At 49.8% G+C, this 18923-nt stretch overlaps 1 protein-coding gene across 1 annotated transcript in view; it reads right to left on the reverse strand.

Annotated features, from left to right (window-relative positions):
* Window positions 1-8641: 8641 nt before the first annotated feature.
* The window catches only part of lrrk1 (leucine-rich repeat kinase 1), a 51992-nt gene continuing 41710 nt past the window's right edge, over window positions 8642-18923 (reverse strand). Inside the window, 3 exon segments of the mRNA XM_086191192.1 lie at window positions 8642-11693; window positions 17231-17332; window positions 17472-17921. Of these exon segments, the coding sequence (XP_086047318.1) occupies window positions 11516-11693; window positions 17231-17332; window positions 17472-17921 (730 nt within the window). The 3' untranslated portion in view covers window positions 8642-11515.

Below are 18923 nucleotides of genomic sequence, written 5' to 3' on the forward strand. Positions count from 1 at the left end.
CCTTTAGCTGCAGGACTTTTATGACTACCACGTTCATCGCTGGTGTTCTGCGATGTTTGTGACCTTTAGAGAACCTTTAGGGGGCATCACATGGGTGTCCGGACCGTCCCCCCTGCGTGGGACGCGCCTCTTTCACTGGTCCTGCTGTGACTCTCCAGCTTCGGCCAGCAGCGAGGAGCTGAACTGATCCCGGCTCTGCTGACTTTCCTCTGAGCAGCCAAATCTGCTTCAGACGTTGAACTGCGGCGAACAACAGACTCATTGTGCTGCTGCGAGGAGCTGAAGTGGGTTGGTTAACCCCTTCAGCTCCACCAGCCCACATCCTCAACACAAGAGCCTTAACACACACCATTACAGCGTGTGTGTGTGTGTGTGTGTCTCAAACAGATACACACACACACACACACACACAACTTCTCAAGGATGCTCATCAATACACATCCTCTAAAAAACATCTGTTTATCCTGTAGAAGATTATAATTCCAGGTTAAACTAACCACAAAAATCTGAACTAAAATAATAATAAATGATTGGTTCAAAACAAAGTAAGAGTGAATGAAAATGTCACTTACACTCATGAGTGGAGAGTACTACAGTAGTACTCAAGTAAAAGTACTATTTCACTGATTAGACTTTACTTGAGTAATGTCAAAAGTAAAATTACCAGTCAGCGAACGGCTCCTCGGCAGCGTCAGGAGCATCGACACTGACCACCTGCAGACGGTTAACATGTCTGATGTCATCGTAGCACCTCGGCGTCCTGGAACAGCGGCGGTCTTCAGCACACCTGGACAGACAGTGGACAATCGGCGACTGGGTGCATTCAGACGTGAGCTTTGGTGTTTTTCTGTTTCTGATCACCACCCGGCAGCGTTAGCATCATGCTAACCAATGCAGATAGTGACCAGCAGGAAACCATTTCTTTCTGGCTAATTTAGCGACGCCTGTAACCACGACAGCTGACGGCACAAGTATTCATCCTCTCCCCTGTGCAGGTGAGATGTGGTTTGCTTCCAGCTGCTCGCCATCTCTCTCTGAATCCCGCAGCGCCGCACCTCAGCTGGTCCGCTGGCTGCATTATTCCGTCTCTCCTGATTTGGCGCTGCTTTCTTCAGCTACCCATAATCCACCGCAGGCGTTTCCACATTGAGACTTTTTTACTTCTGTTTGTTTTATTCAGGCCTACAATTTCTTTTACTCAATAACAGATGAGATTTAAATCTAGCAAAGTAAAACGCTTAAAACAAACCTGCTGATGTTAAAGGAAAGCTACAGATATTTAAAACTACTTCAAAAAGTACAAGTACACAAAGAACTACCAATTACAGTAACATGAGTGAACCTAATTAGTTACTTCTACCCATGCTAATAGAAAAGTAGTAATTTAATTTGAAGTACATTAAAATGTGTAGATTTAGATGAACGCAAACGAGTACCTGCAATTAAACCGTGCAGTCAAACAGGATCGCGTCCTAAGAGTTCCAGAACTGAAATAACATCTAAAAAATAACAACCCTGAAATACAGGCAGCAGTGGTCCTCCCTGTGGCCCCCAGCAAGAAGGTTGTGGGTGGAGCAGTGGTCCTCCCTGTGGCCCCCAGCAAGAAGGTTGTGGGTGGAGCAGTGGTCCTCACTGTGGCCCCCAGCAAGAAGGTTGTGGGTGGAGCAGTGGTCCTCACGGTGGCCCCCAGCAAGAAGGTTGTAGGTGGAGCAGTGGTCCTCCCTGTGGCCCCCCAGCAAGAAGGTTGTGGGTGGAGCAGTGGTCCTCCCTGTGGCCCCCAGCAAGAAGGTTGTGGGTGGAGCAGTGGTCCTCACGGTGGCCCCCAGCAAGAAGGTTGTAGGTGGAGCAGTGGTCCTCCCTGTGGCCCCCCAGCAAGAAGGTTGTGGGTGGAGCAGTGGTCCTCACTGTGGCCCCCCATCAAGAAGGTTGTGGGTGGAGCAGTGGTCCTCCCTGTGGCCCCCAGCAAGAAGGTTGTGGGTGGAGCAGTGGTCCTCACTGTGGCCCCCATCAAGAAGGTTGTGGGTGGAGCAGTGGTCCTCACGGTGGCCCCCATCAAGAAGGTTGTGGGTGGAGCAGTGGTCCTCACTGTGGCCCCCATCAAGAAGGTTGTGGGTGGAGCAGTGGTCCTCCCTGTGGCCCCCAGCAAGAAGGTTGTGGGTGGAGCCCCGGCTGCAGCACGGGGTCTTTCTGGGTGAGTCTCCATGTTCTCCCTGTTCCTGCTGGGTTCTCTCTGGTACTCCAGCTTCCTCCACAGTCCAAAGACATCAAGAGGGACCAGGTTAATCCAGACTCTAAATTGACCGTAGGCGTGGCTGGGAGAGCCAATGGTTGTCTGTCTCTATGTGTTGGCCCTGCCATGGACTGGTGACCTGTCCAGGGGGAAGGCTGCTGGGATAGGCTCCACCCCCACCACCCTCAACAGGAGGAGAGGGAGAACATGGAGGGATGGATGGATGGATGACAACCCAGAAATACCATAAAGCAACACAGTGAGCTTTGACCTGCTTCAGCTCATCCCCGAGTTGTCCCGAGATGTCACGTCGACCGTGAAGCCACCAACAGACCCATGAGGGTTTGGACCGCAGTGGCGATGACGATGTCAGAGGGCGCCTTCATTGAGGCGTGAGGCATTTGGAGCGCAAACATGTCCGACTTTTCCAAAACTTTCTGGCTCATCCGGGGTCTCCTGCACACCTGGAAATCACCATCTTAGAATTCTATTCTTTTTCCAGGTTGTCATGACTAGGAAGCGAGTATGATTAGATCCCAGGACTCCCAGTCTGGACAGAGGCAGCGAATCCTCGTACTGGGACGTGTGAGCCCTGGGATGTTCAGCAGCGTCCATGCAGGACACATCTGCTGCTGCTGTGCTGCAAACCCACAAACCAGAACTTCTCCGACTGATTGTCTGACACGAGACCGGTTGAGCTGTCAGAAAAGTGAGTCTGACTCGGTTCCCCTGAGGAAGAACTTCTGATTCATGTGTTTTCAAACATGAAACAATCCAGCTCTTCATCTGGAGCTTGGACCGAGTTCCTCGGCTGACTGGTGCCAGTTCAGTTCTCCCTCCGCTTGGCTGCGGTTCTGCTGACTCACCAAATGTTCTTTACCCAGATGCCAGTCTCCTCCCCTTCCTGCTCTTCCTCTCCTATCAGCTTGAACAGAAAGTATCTCGTCTCTCTGCAGTCGGGACGTGACTGCAGGTCGAGCTGGATTTGCCAGTCATTAAGGTTCTGCTTTCATTTATTTCTTACACAACGGCTCTGGAACCGAGGCTCCAGAGGAAAGCGCCGTTATTCCGTTCAACTGGGAAACAGGAACGTTCCGTCCTCTGAGCTGGAACTCACGGCGAGATTGTCTAGTGAGGAAAGTTGGAGATTTCTGAGGTCAGAGACACGACTTTGATGTCACCAGGCACGGCGCCGTTTGTGCTTCAGTACGAGAATGCGCTCGCTCGCTGTCACTCATCAGCAGGCTTCACGTTCAGGTGACGTTCGTGTTGCGTTTGGCTTCCACCGTGTTCTCGTTCTGCACCGGAAACTCTGCTGACAAAAAGTCTGACAAGAAGCTTTTCGGTGCTTTTGTCAAAGGCGATGATGAGAATTATGTGCTGACACCACAGGCTCCGCCCTCACCTACGCCGTTGTTCTATTCAAAGGTGGATTAAGGTGGTGTTCAAGGCCTCATGCAACCTGGCCATATGACTCGTCTCTCTGCCACAGACACAAATCATTAGCTGTCAGCAGAGGCCAATAGGAAGGAGCCGACTCAGCTCCGCCCACAGAGCATGCTCAGTGGGCAGCGTGATGTCACTGCCAACAGAAACCAGGCAGCAATGAGCTGATGTTGTGTGAATGTTGAGAACTTCAATTTCTATAGAAATATGAGAGTTTTCATGTGGAAGTGCGACATTCCCAGCCGCCTCACGCCGCCCATCCCACGCCGTCACATTTAGGGAACCATGTTTGTGTGTGAAAACTATTTCTGTCCCCTCAAACATTTTGTGTCACGTAACAGACGCTCGTCAACAGAGAACAACATGAAACAGCTGAGGCCGTCCCGGTTCCAGCTGGCAGACAGCAGAAATTCCACATCTGGTCCGGAGCAGAACCGAGGAGCAGCTCGACTGTCACATCTTCATCTCCGCTGCCACGTTCCCCGACTCTGCCGAGTCAGCGGCTCTGCTGACAAGTCACTCGATATTTTATTGGATTTGCACTTTTCCTGGTTCTGCAGTCACAACATGCATGGAAGTGTCTGACGGGAGATTTCTGCGACTCTGCCAACAGTCTCGCCAAATACGATTTTCTAATTTCCAGTTCTGACTCGTCTGACGTAGAACGGCAGCGCGAGGGAGCAGAAGCTCGTCAACATGCAGGAGTTGCTTTTCATCTCCATGTTTCAGGAAACGTCGGATCTGCTGAGGGAACGTGGGATTCTTGGAATGAGCTGTTGGAGGGTTGATGGGAACTTCTTGGTGCAGCGGCGTTGGCTCTCCAAGGCACCGCACCATCACCGTTAGTGCTGCAAGTACAGAACTTCTAGAATTTTGTTACAAATTCCAACCTCATCACGTCCATCGAAGCCATCTCACGCCGTTCAGCGTAACTTAGAGAGGCAGAGCTTCGGACAGTGGGACGCACTGGCGTGCGTTGATCCTTTGAGGTCAATTAAACCTTTCAGTCTGTAAGAAAATGTGATGTCAGTAGTTTACTGTTGCTATGACGACCTCCAGGTCCTGACTGGAATTCAGCAGTTGTTAATCACACTTCTTAGCTGTGGTCAAAAGCACCAACAGAACAGGATGGCGCTTGTTCAGGCGTGCGCACAGCGCCATCAACCAATCGCCTGGCACCTTAGAGCCCTTAAATAGAGCCCTGAGAAGTTACCATGGCGAGGAGGCGGCCATGTTTGATCAGATCTTTTCCAAATGTCACACGTTAGATTAGACCTGAGGACATCGACAAGATGAACTTAAATAGTAACGCCACCTGGTGGTTACAGGAAGTGGGACAAAGAGACAAGAGGCAAACATCCCATGACCCTGTGTTGTCCTCACCTGATCAGCAGTGACATCACATACAGGAGGTGTGTGTTCTCTGGCGCCACGCGGTTTCATTGATGGTTATGATCATGAACACCAGGAAGCCGCTCCCGTCATCTCAGGAGCCCCCGGCTTGACGTCTTGGCCCCCCGGGGCCCCCAGGTCAGACTGGGACAGCCAACAAAGGTCGCTACGGCACTCGTCTCAGTGGGGACGCCACGCCACTCCAGGGCGCTTTCACACGGACCAGATGATTCCCTGGAAAGTGGGTGGTGTTGGGGTGCATTCCATTTGTTTTGATTCAACCTTGTGCACATTGGATCCACTTGTAGTTCCGCTGCAAGCATCCATCACGCTGACACATCACCGCCACGCAACAAATTTATTGTGTTGTTTGTGTCGTATTTCATCAGCTGACACCTTCTGAAGGGTGAACAGAGACGCAACACCCCTCACAGGACCCGGCAGCCCAGCGGCCCCGCACACCCCTGGACACGCCCCGTCTCCACCCCAAACCTGTCAGGTGATGTTCATCAGCAGTGGAAAAATGTTGCTGATTAACGGAATGGGGGGGGGGGGGGGGGGCTGCTGCTTGCAGTTTTTGAAGTTTTGCAGTACAGCTTCATAGTCACGAGTTCAACAAACACTGAAGCGACTGTACAAGACCAATCAGCTGACTGGGAGGGGCCAGTGGGCGTGGCCTCATAGAGACACAGGAAGCCTTGACCATCTATTCTGACTTGGTGAGGACTAAGAATAGAAGCAGGAAGAAAACCCTCCAAACCACGGAGCAGATGAGACTCACGTCTCCCTCCGTCTGACGCTCGGAGGAAAAAAACCACATGGGACAACGAGGACCAGGACCAGGTCCAGGAGCGGCTCAGATTCACCCACCTGGCGGCGGAGTGGATCTGGGGAGGTCGAAGCTGCTCTTCTGGTCGAGGTTAACTGAGAGCAACCGAGACAGAGTGGGATTTCTCAGTCCCACAGAGGGCCGAGTCTTTTTAAATGACAAGAGCATCATTCATGATTTTTGCAGTGCCACCATGTTGGCTGCTGAGTAAACAGCTGGCAGCGGCGCTGTCGTCGTGTTTACTGGAGGCTCGCCGCCACTTCCAAGAAAAACCTCTGTAGCTTCTTGTCTTTTCAGGATTCAGAATCATTTAAGGTCAAAGTCTCAGAGTGCACAGGAGGGACGGAACCACTCACTCCAGCTCTGCTCGTCTCACTGCGGCTGGTTTGCAGAGGCTTGAACTAGAGTACAAGTACAAGTACAAATACTTTCACGTCCCCGTCTGTCCATCAGTCTCTCCTCCTTTCTCTCTGTCCCTCTCTTTCCTTCTGTCTCTCTGTCTTCCTCCATTCTCTGTCTTTGTCTCTAACCCTCTCTTTCCTTCTGTCTCTCTGTCTTTGTCTCTGTCCATCACTCTCCTCCTTTCTCTCTCTCTTTATCTCTGTCCCTCTCTTTCCTTTTGTCTCTCTGTCTTCCTCCATTCTCTGTCTTTGTCTCTGTCCATCAGTCTCTCCTCCTTTCTCTCTCTCTTTATCTCTGTCCCTCTCTCTCCTTCTGTCTCCCTGTCCTCCTCCATTCTGTCTTTGTCTCTGTCCATCAGTCTCTCCTCCTTTCTCTCTCTTTATCACTGTCCCTCTCTTTCCTTCTGTCTGTCTTCCTCCATTCTCTGTCTTTATCTCTGTCCCTCTCTCTTTCCTTCTGTCTCTCTGTCTTCCTCCATTCTCTGTCTTTGTCTCTGTCCCTCTCTTTCCTTCTGTCTCTCTGTCTTCCTCCATTATCTGTCTTTGTCTCTGTCCATCAGTCTCTCCTCCTTTCTCTCTCTCTCTTTCCTTCTGTCTCTCTGTCCTCCTCCATTCTCTGTCTTTGTCTCTGTCCCTCTCTTTCCTTCTGTCTCTGTCTTCCTCCATTCTCTGTCTTTGTCTGTCCATCACTCTCCTCCTTTCTCTCTCTTTATCACTGTCCCTCTCTTTCCTTCTGTCTCTCTGTCTTCCTCCATTCTGTCTTTGTCTCTGTCCCTCTCTTTCCTTCTGTCTCTCTGTCTTCCTCCATTCTCTGTCCCTCTCTTTCCTTCTGTCTCTCTGTCTTCCTCCATTCTCTGTCTTTGTCTCTGTCCCTCTTTCCTTCTGTCTCTCTGTCTTCCTCCATTCTCTGTCTTTGTCTCTGTCCCTCTTTCCTTCTGTCTCTCTGTCTTCCTCCATTATCTGTCTTTGTCTCTGTCCATCACTCTCCTCCTTTCTCTCTCTGTCCCTCTCTCTTTCCTTCTGTCTCTCTGTCCTCCTCCATTCTCTGTCTTCCTCCATTATCTGTCTTTGTCGCTGTCCCTCTCTTTATCTCTGTCTCTCTTTCCTTCTCTCTCTGTCTTCCTCCATTCTCTGTCTTTGTCTCTGTCCATCAGTCTCTCCTCCTTTCTCTCTGTCCCTCTCTCTCCTTCTGTCTCTCTGTCTTCCTCCATTCTCTGTCTTTGTCTCTGTCCATCAGTCTGTCCTCCTTTCTCTCTCTCTCCTTCTGTCTCTCTGTCTTCCTCCATTCTCTGTCTTTGTCTCTGTCCATCAGTCTCTCCTCCTTTCTCTCACTCTTTATCTCTGTCCCTCTCTTTCCTTCTGTCTCTCTGTCTTCCTCCATTCTCTGTCTTTGTCTCTGTCCTGCTCTCCTGCTCTCTCTCCGTCCCCACTGATCCTGGATCTGCTCCACCTTCCTGCTGGTAAAGGAAGGTTCTGGTGGCTGCTGTTGCAGGATGTGCTGCTGATGGAGAATTGTTGGGTGGAGGTTCATTGAAGGAGGGAGGTGCTGGACCTGCTCTACTTGGACAGAGTCAGGACAGAACTTTGGTTGGGGTTTGGTGCCTCACTGATAAACCTGACTCTCATCCGTCCGCCTGCTACAATCTCGCCACTCCTACGGAAACATTCGCAGGTCTATTTTTAGCTTTTCAATTATTGATCAGCAGTGAGAAGGAAAAACTGCTGCTGGTTCAAATCCCTGATTCAACATCTGGACACAAAGAACAACGGTCCTCTCATACGCCGACGTCTTTGTAGGCTAAAATGGCGGAAATCTTCACCTTGAAGAGACCCATGGATATGAAGCAGCAGCCTGTCACAACTGCTGCTGAGTCCAGAGCCATCGGGGAACACCGGACAGGACCAGAACATCAGAATGAGATCTGATCCGACTCAGCAACCACAGGCCAGCAGCCACAAGATGGCCGAATTCTCCAGGGAGTCACATGACCTCCCTGGCAGGAGTTTGTCTTCAATAAATGGGTCAGAAACACATTTCTGAAATATCTTAAGAACTTTATTCAGAGTAGTACTCAGAGCAGTACTCAGAGCAGTACTCGGAGCAGTATTGTACAACAAATATATAAACATGACATCTATCTACACACAGTAAGAATTCATAGTACATCCCGATAAATAAATAGTCCTTATTACTACAAACCCTTTAGCAAAATAAATGGCTTAAATATTTAAAACTGTGTGTGAGCATCTGTGTGTGTGTGTGTGTGTGAGTATGTATGTGTGTGAGTGTGTGTATGTATGTGTGTGTGTGAGCATCTGTGTATGTGTGTGTGTGAGTATGTATGTGTGTGTGTGTATGTATGTGTGTGTGTGAGCATCTGTGTGTGTATGTGTGTGTGTGAGTATGTATGTGTGTGTGTGTGTATGTATGTGTGTGTGTGAGCATCTGTGTATGTGTGTGTGTGAGTATGTATGTGTGTGAGTGTGTGTGTATGTGTGTGTGTGAGCATCTGTGTATGTGTGTGTGTGAGCATCTGTGTGTGTGTGTGTGTGTGAGTATGTATGTGTGTGTGTGTGTATGTATGTGTGTGTGTGAGCATCTGTGTATGTGTGTGTGTGAGCATCTGTGTGTGTGTGTGTGTGTGAGTATGTATGTGTGTGAGTGTGTGTATGTATGTGTGTGTGTGAGCATCTGTGTGTGTGTGTGTGTGTGTGAGTATGTATGTGTGTGTGTGTGTGAGTATGTATGTGTGTGTGTGTGTGAGTGTGTATGTGTGTGAGCGTCTGTGTATGAGAGTGCGTATGTATGTGTATGTGTGTGAGTGTGTATGTATATGTGTGTGAGAGTGTGTATGTGTGTGTGAGAGTGTGTGTGTGTGTGAGTGTGTGTATGTATGTGTGTGTGTGAGCATCTGTGTATGTGTGTGTGTGAGTATGTATGTGTGTGTGTGTGTGTGTATGTATGTGTGTGTGTGAGCATCTGTGTGTGTGTGAGTATGTATGTGTGTGTGTGTGAGTGTGTATGTGTGTGAGCGTCTGTGTATGAGAGTGCGTATGTATGTGTATGTGTGTGAGTGTGTATGTATATGTGTGTGAGAGTGTGTATGTGTGTGTGAGAGTGTGTGTGTGTGTGTGTGGGGGCCCGAGTCATCCTGGTGTGTGGCTCAGTACCGTGGCTGTTCTTGTCTCGGCAGACCACAGGTCAGCAACAAGACCTGGACGGTTCTTCTGGTTCTAAAAGTTTTCTGGTATTTTGGGTCTTGAGACCTGTGTCCCTGTCCTAATCCTAATCCTGGTCCTGGTCCTGGTCCTGGTCCTGGGACCTGCTGCCCTGGTGTTTATTGTAATAAAACAATGCAAAGACATTTAACGCTGATTGGTGAAAAACAGCCAGCATTAATAAAAGCATAAACAGGTGATGATGTCATTAGAATGTTAGGGGTGGTGGCGTTGAGATGGCGAGGTGACTACATCTGATTAAGCGGGTCACTAACAGAACCCTCCAGAACCCTCCTCCGCTCCTGACCAGAGGAAACCAGCAGAACGAGCTGGAACCCAGTACTGGAGTCGAACTGGTGCATCACTTGAAAAATCTGTTTATCTCCAGGTCGGGCAGGAAGCCCGGTTCTGGATGATGCGGGCTGGCCCAGAGGCCCGTTGCTCAATATTTGACACAACACAGATGTTAGTTTGTTGCTTACAGGCGGTTCTGGCGTGCGTGGGGCGCTACTACGGCTCAGTTCAGGTGGAGATGGAGGGACGGGCAGGGGGAGCAGCAACCGTGGAGAACCCTGACAAGCTGCTCCGCTCACAGCTGCTCCCCACCAGAACCACAACAGTTCTCCACCGCTGCACGGAGAAAAGGTGTCTGGTTCCAGTTTCAGCTCCAGAAGACCTTCAGTATCTCAGAGTTCTGTTTTTGTAATCTGGGACTGGACCAGAACAACGCTGCATGTTTGCTGGTTCATGTCAACGCGCCTTTCACGTGGCAGTCCTCAACACCCACTCTCTTCTGATTGGCTGATTTCAGGAAGACTGCTGAGGGGCCGTCCCTTGAGACAAGCTAAAAGACAATAAACGTTTCTACTCTCATCAAACGAACCAATCTGCGTCCTGCTGCAGTGACACGGCGGATCTTCACCGCCGGGTCCCTGTCGGCGTCCGGGGGACCTCACAGGCCCTCGGTCAGTTTCACAGCTGTTTCCAGTTTAGGTTCTACAGTGATTTAAGTGCAATTAACTGATTCAAATAATTCAAAATGTCTGAAAGATGTCCAGTCTGGCGCTCAGAGGATCAGGGACGCTCAGGTCCCAACTGGTTCAACGCTAATTTTTACAGTTGCAAACAGACTGTCAGGGTTGGGACAAATGAGTTTGACACCTTTGTAACTTTTTCACACAGAACTCCTCAACAGAGGTTCCACGCGTCCTCCAGGGGGCGGGACTCCTCTCAGCAGCTGAACATCGCACTTAACAAGATTCACGTAACAAATTCAAACCGAGTGAACGAACGTGACGAGAGGGACATCAAAGACTGAAACCACCTTGAAGGAGGATCCTGTCTCACCGAGGCAGCAGGATGTAGTCCTCTACCACCAGCAGCCACAGGGGGCGCCCTCATGGCGTCCGTCGGAATGTGTGATGTTGATGAATGTGATGCTGTTTCAGGTCCGTTTACAGGACAAACAAACCAACTTCTGTGGTTCTTTTGTGATGGAGCTCTGGTCTGACTGAAGCGCTGGCCGTTCACTGACAATATTCATCGATTCTGCTTCTTTTTCCAACCCTTCATCTGTCTCGTCTGTCGGCGTCGTGGCAGGAAGGACAGCCCACTGATCCAGCGGCAACAGGAGGACAGACCCGGGACCACCGGCTGTAGCAGGTGGAGTCCAAGCCCCGACTCATTCAAGTGACTCCACCACAGTGGACACCAAGTTCCCCTCCTGAAGAACCGGCCCTCTGACCACCGCCAGGGACCAAAATTAGCTCCCAGCACCAATAAATAGGAGAGTCCATCAACATTAAAAGTTCTGTGCAGACATCAGATATGGAAGCATCTAGATTTTCCTCTGCAACTCTGATCTGTGACCAGCGTGGCTTTGGCGTTCCATGTCTGCTAATTTTAACTTATTATTGGGCTGAAGTATGTGGCGAGGGGCAGCTCCAGCCTCCGTCCTCCCTCAGCTTGGAACACATTCCCCTCGGCTGGCAACAGCAGCTACCTTCTTTTCCTCATGCTGATCTCCATGCGGCCCAGCTCCTCGTAGGACTGGTAGAAGACCTCCAGCTCGCAACTGCCCCAGCCTCTCCAGACACACAGGCACCACTCCATGTTTTCCTTACGGAAGCCACACACAACCGTGTCCTTCGCCACCAGCGCCGCCTCCTCCAGTGCCCTGGGAGACAGAGGAGAGATCGATGAGTGAAGGACAGGACGGATGCTGAGGAGGGTGGCACGTCCCTGGGTACTGGAATGAGCTTTTCCTAGAGGCCAGTGGGCAGTTCCAGGAAGAGCACCTAATATACATTTTAAGAGTTTTTGCTCAACAGGGCCCCTTCTAATCACCTTCAGATGCCCTCTAAAGCAAATAAACATGCAATCTGATGCAGCGTCGCGAGTCACAGCAGAAATGCATCGCCTGGTATGTTAGACCTTTTTTTGTAGTTTTTTTTTAAAGCTTTATTTACAGTCGCCTTGGTGCTTCAGGTTGTTTCTGCTGCGGCCATCTTACCTTCAGGTTTCTCTCTGATCAGACATCTGTTTGTCGTTTGCTCATCTATCTGTTGTATCAATGCATGAACTGAAAGTTTAGCAAATCTATGTTGGTAAAAATGAGAGGACTTGAACGAGCCACAGATGCGTTTCTACCAATAAAGAAATTAGCTTGTATGCTAAGAGTCTTTAAGTTTACCTTGCAGCTTCTCGTGGCCTTCACTTTCCTATGGCGCCGTTTCTACCGGTAACAGAGACGGCTGCAGCTTTGCTCCCTGGCTTTAGGGTTTTTAACACGCATGCAGATTTCTGGCTTAAGGTTTTGGCTTTAGCTTTGTCCATTAGCTCACATTTGAGCGTCCAGTTGTTCGTTAGCTTAATTTAAGCCTCTCGCTGCTTTAACGTTGTACCTGTTTGGATGAGATAGCATTTAAGCTAGCAGTCTTTTCTTCTAGCTAAGATTTTAGTCTTTGAGCTAATACTTTAGAATAGTAGCCTTTTTTTAGCGTACAGGTAAACAAGTTCTTCACCCATTCGATAGTTCAGTTGAGCTTGACATTTTAAACAAAAGAACTGTCAAACTTATTTTATTGCAGTTTCTACATTTCTTATTTTATTTGTATTATTCCAGTAAATTAGCAAGACATTTGGGAGATTTGACAAAAAGTACGAAAAACAAAAATGATTTGTAACACAGCGAAACTGAACTGTTCCTGCTTTTGCTCAGGACCCCTGAAAGACCCCCAGGAACCACTGGGTGTCCCTGGACCCTACTTTGAAAACCCCGGGTCCAAATGACTGTAAATTCCTGCATTCTTCTGCCTTCAAATGCAAACTCCATCACCCCCTCCTGATCAAAGACCAATCCTCAGCTCTTATTTACGACGGCGGTCACACAGAGCGCTCTGGGAGGACGGCCTCCTGTGGCCCTGCAGGCTGGGCTGCAGCTCCCATGCATCACACCGAACAACCCAGAATTATCCTCCATTGTTGTTTCATCTGTCGGAGGCGTATCATTACCTCCTCCTGATGATGGCTGGTGTTCCGTGATATACAGCCGTGTGACTACAAGCACAGGTGAAGCTCCGGGACATCACCACGAGACAGAGCCAACATGTGATGAGCTAACACAGGGGCGTCGCTGAGGGGGGCGGGACTCCTGAGCTGATTAAACTTGAACCCATGAACGCCGAACGACTATCTATTAACCCGTGTAAACACGCTAATACTGGGCACTGGTCCTGTTCACGTGGGAGTAGATGAGAGGTTGCTGCCTGGTGCATCGCTATGATGTCACAAATTCAGACAGTGAGCTGGTCTGAAGTGGGAGGAGTCAAAACAGCGCCAGGGTTCATCTCTTGGTCTCTCACACACTAAGCTGGAAGAAGACATCAGATCACGGACGGAACCACGTTAGAGCATCCAGTCACTGCTGGAGAGGACAAGCTTTCATTCCTCCACGAGTGTTGTTGATGGTGGAGCGAACCAGTAAAAGGACTGGTTTAACTGGGTTGTGTGTTCCCACCACTGTTGACTGGAGCTGATAAACACTTGATTCTGAACACAGAATAAATCTGTTCCCCTGCAGATGAAAGCCAGATGTTAGAGGGTTTTTGGCCAGCAGGAACTGGACTCTTCATGTCCTCCGATGGAAACATTCTGAAATCAAAATAAGTGAACTCTTACAAGCTTTGATATTCTAAGAGTCAACAAACCAAACACCCAACTTACACTGCTTTTAGTGTCTGAGAAACAGCCGTTTCCTTATCAGACTATTTAACACACACACACACACACACACACACGCACATACACACACACACACGCACATACACTCACACACACACACACACGCACGCACATACACTCACACACACACACGCACATACACTCACACACACACGCACATACACTCACACACGCACGCATACACACATGCACATACACTCACACACACACGCACGCACACATGCACATACACTCACACACACGCACATACACTCACACACACACTCACACACACACGCACATACACTCACACACACACTCACACACACACACACACACGCACACACTCACACACACACTCACACACACACACACACGCACATACACTCACACACACGCACATACACTCACACACACACACGCACATACACTCACACACACACGCACACACACACACACTCACACACACGCACACACACTCACACACACATGCACATACACTCACACACACACTCACACACACACTCACACACACACGCACATACACTCACACACACACTATATTAAAACTACAGGCTTGGATGTCAACCCAGAGAACTGACTGGGGGAACATGAACAGAACAGATTGTCTACACCAGAGGTTCATGTGTGGGGCTGCAACCATCGCCATGTTTGATTGATCTGCGGCGCAGAGCCACTGACAGTGCAGCTTGATGATGTCATCAAATAACAAGTGATGAGGGTAAAGACAGAAGCCTTCATTTAACACTCAAATTCTTGTGGTTTTCGTTTGAAGATGGATCTAACCCTTCCAAACAAGCGTCGTGGCGGCAGGACATGATGGCGATCACACAGAGGCGCTCAGTGTCAGAACATTTCCACCATTAAAACTTGGTCCTGGACATTAAGGGGTTAATCTGTGACCAGAGCAGTGAAAGCATGACACGACTGCAGGTCTGGCTCCTGACGCAGCCCTCAGGCCTGACGACTCCTCCCTCAACCCGAGCCGTGACCTCCCTACGTGTCACGGTGTTACAGGTGCGCCAGGTAAGAGCTGCTTATTAAGGGCCCTGCTGTGGGTGGCCCTTCACTGCCTGCTGCTCACAGGGTGGCTGAGGATGCTCAGGAGTCCCGCCCACAGCCGAGCAGCTGCTGGCTCCCTCGCAGGAGTAATTACAGGCTCTGAGACGCTGCGCCGACATGTGATGAAGGACCCTGCTGAGCTCCACGGTGTCAGCTCTTCCTCTGCTGAGGACTCCTGCACGCTTCAGGACCAACGCCGAGCAGGTTGAGTTACACGGAACCGATAGCTGGACTCGTTTCACTACAGTTTACCAAAAAAAATAAACTGGAATAAAAATACAGGTTTTTAAATTAGAAAGGAGGAGATTGGAAATCAAAAAACTCAAAAGATTTGAATCGTATTATAAAAACTTGTAACTTTATACATTACTTCATAGTACTTCAAGAGCTTAATAACTGTAACTACAGAATTCCCCCCCAGGATTAATAAAGTATTCTGATTCTGAAAAGAAGCTAACTGCTAAAAGTGCTTTATGTTAGCTAACAAGCTGGTGCCTTTGGCCCCGTCCGGCTCTGACACGTTTATGGGGCTGTACGTACCGAGATGTACACGGCTGAGCAAATGTAACCGACAAGTGATGTGGCGGAGCCTGATGCAGCTGTGGCGTCCTGACAGCTGTGTAGGTTTTATGTGCCTCTGGAGACCAACACTGAACTCTCCATGTATATATTTGGCTGTGTGTGTGTGTGTGTGTGTGTGTGTGTTCCTGTAAATACACAGTTGAGGGTCTTTTACATGTGGTCATAGATGCTTTGTGGCTACACTTGAACATGACAACCACTTGTGCCTTGAACTTTGCCATCATTCATGCTACACTTTGCTGTAGCAGCTAGCTGTTAGCAGCTAGCAGCTCAGAGACACCACAGAAAACACATCAACAGAAAATAGAAGGAACTGTAGTACGACACTGCAAATTCATCGATCTGATCTGAACAACTGTTCTCTCCACATTCTGCTGCTGGTCATCTTACAGACACAGAACCCGTCCGTGCGCCAGCATTTCTGGTTTTCTGACCCAACTGGGAAACCCGCAGGTACGAGGCAGGTATGTGGTCATTGCAGTCATGGCTGATGTAGGGAGAAGGTGACAGCGAGGAGCGGAGTATTAACACAGAGGTGACAACGTGCTGCTCATCTTAAACTGACAGAATAAATCATCTTTTCTATTTGCTTGATAACAACGTGAGGAGAAAAGTAGAAATACCACAAACCGTAGTACTTCTCCGTGGTATTTACTGATTTTATCTTTACTAGAAAATGGCAAAAGTCTCCATCTGTCTGAGTCCAACTGACTTCATATGAAGTAGAACATGGCAACATGTGATTTCCTCAACTCTGCATTTAGATTACAGGTCTCCCCTGGTTCCGTCTCCCCTGGTTCCGTCTCCCCTGGTTCCGTCTCCCCTGGTACCGTCTCCCCTGGTTCCGTCTCCCCTGGTACCGTCTCCCATGGTTCCGTCTCCCCTTGTTCCGTCTCCCATGGTTCCGTCGCCCCTGGTTCCGTCGCCCCTGGTTCCCTCTCCCCTGGTTCCGTCTCCCCTGGTACCGTCTCCCCTGGTTCCGTCTCCCCTGGTACCGTCTCCCATGGTTCCGTCTCCCCTTGTTCCGTCTCCCATGGTTCCGTCGCCCCTGGTTCCGTCGCCCCTGGTTCCCTCTCCCCTGGTTCCGCCTCCCCCTGCTACCGTCTTCCCTGCTACCGTCTCCCCTGGTTCCGTCTCTCCTAGTTCTGTCTCCCCTGGTACCAGCTAGAATTGGTTCCAAATGTAAAGAACTGTCCTCAAGGCATTCTAGTGATACTGGGCCCTACATAAGCAATCAATGGCGCCGGGCATTTGGTGGACCAGGCCATGGCGCCAATAGACCTTCACAAAGACTATGAGTATTCATAGGTGTGTTTCAGGTGTGACATCACTCAGACCAATCACAGAGCCTGGTGTCTCTCCCCTTCAAGTCCAGGTTGCTCCAGGACTTGGAGCGTTGCTGTTGCACCTCAGGAGAAGCGAGCGCCTCACCCTCCATAACAAACTGAAGCACCTGCAAGTGCAGGAGGACCGCAAGTTCATCAGCTCGTTAAAGGTCGGAGACGCTAGGAGTGAAAATGTCGTAAGAACCTGCTTGAAACTAGCAATGATGCTCAACCAAGCGCCAGTGGCGTGTGCACAAACCGCCACTCCGAAAAACACACCTTCCTGCCTACAGCTGTCACAGGCTTGGGGGCGTAAGAAGAAAGAAATAAGTTCCACTGATAAAACCTCTAAAGGCAGTAAATACAGGTCCGTTAATTAATTTAATTTCACGCGTCAGATTCAGCTGCATACCGAGCGCCGGCGCCACGCTGGATCGTCTGTGGCAGCGTTTGTGTGGTGTGAAGCAGGTAAAGCAGAGCTCTGATCAGGAGAGTAACTCACCCCAAAGACGAACATCCAGGTGGGCTGAGGACAGCGATGACACGCCCCCTCAGCTCATCGGCATGCAGCTGCATCTCAATGACCATCACCTCACCTCCACGCCTGCAGCCAAGCAGACACAAACACAGGAGCTGTTCAACGTGTTTCTCTCCCAGGAAAACGTTACAGGTCAACAGCAGTCGCTTCCCTGGCTGCCAGAACCTTTGCGGCCTGTTAGGAGAGAACCAATCCATGGACATACCTGGGGATCCAGAGAGTGTCCTTGACCAGCAGCACAGTGAAGGCCTGCAGCTGAGGCGGAGTGGCCTTCACCACCTCCTCCGTTTCCAGCTCAGCCTCAGGTTGGGTGGATTTCTGCTGGTCCTGGTCTCTGCCAGCCTCCCTCTGCTCCACAGGCGGCGGCCCACTGTGACTGCTGCCAACAGAGCTGAAGTCTGCAGCGCCGGAACATTCCGAGCCCAGTGGCTCCAACGAGCAGCTGGACGAGATGGAGCAGTAGTCAGTCAGCGAGTCCTGGTGCTGGATGATCTGAGTGCCCGCCTCCTCACTGAAGGTCAGAGTCACGGGACCGGTGGTCCACTCCAGCTTCTCCTCAGGGTCCACAGTCGTGAGGTCAGTGGTCGCCACCGCGCTCAGGCCTGCAGGGCGCTGCACAGTGAACACGTCTCGTAGAGGGTTGACGTCCCCGCAGCTGAAACATGACATCATCTTAGAGACAGCCAGCCAGGACTCAGGGGCGAGACAGAAATGGCCGCCGCCGTAAGAATGGGTTTCATCTTGTCACAGTGTAGCTTTAAAATAGCATTAGCTTCCAAATCAGGGGGGGCAATGAGGAGGTTCCTCCAGGTGACCACAGTGAGGTCATCACTCACTGTCAGATTTATTTGTTCAGCTCAGTAACAGCAGTTTAATGGGCTTCACAGACCCTCGAACCAAACCACCAGGAGAAGCTGGAACCCTCCAGAGGCTGCTGAAGGTTCCTTCCTGTTCCTGTTCCAGGACTCTCTGACGTTCTGACTGAGCTGAGAGGAGTTCAGACTGCGTCCGAGACGTCTCAGTGGTATCAACATTCGAGAATTTAAACCCATAGACCAGAGTTGTTTTAGAGAGAGAACGTTTAGGAAATGAGCGATAGAGAAAAAAAAAAAAGCTTTCTTTGAAATTTGGCCAAAATGAGAACATTAATCACAGCCTCAAGCTAAAACACTCAAATCATGTGTTCAAAATACTTTCATTCAACAAAAGGAGGTTTCTTTTATAGCCCCGTTCCTACAAACCACATTTTGAGCCCTCTGCCAACAGTGAGCAACTCTGAGCAGAAGGACGAGAGAAACTCGTGTTTTCCCAATACTGGAAAAATGTACAAGTATTAGAAAAAGAAGTGAGTATTGATTGCATACGATCCCGTCTTAAACAGTATAAACCTTTATTTTGATATGTGCTGGTTTATGTCCTTGTTTATGCTAAGCTAAGCTTGCTGGCTGCTGACATTAGCTTCATATTTACAACACAAACACGAGACGTCAAATCTCTGTCCTCTGAACGTCCTTCTTATTTTGGAATCAGTGCCATTACGCACTACAGTACCACATACAAGTGCGGCGACGGCTTCATCTCACCCAGTACACTGAGCCTCCTCACGCAGACTTTTTGCCGTCTATGATGCCTTCTAACCAGATTCACATGGTTGCAG

Source organism: Aulostomus chinensis, chromosome 2 (genome assembly GCF_037954235.1).
Source record: "Aulostomus chinensis isolate RoL2024-O1b breed Wild chromosome 2, RoL_Achi_v1.0, whole genome shotgun sequence".
Taxonomy (NCBI): domain Eukaryota; kingdom Metazoa; phylum Chordata; class Actinopteri; order Syngnathiformes; family Aulostomidae; genus Aulostomus; species Aulostomus chinensis.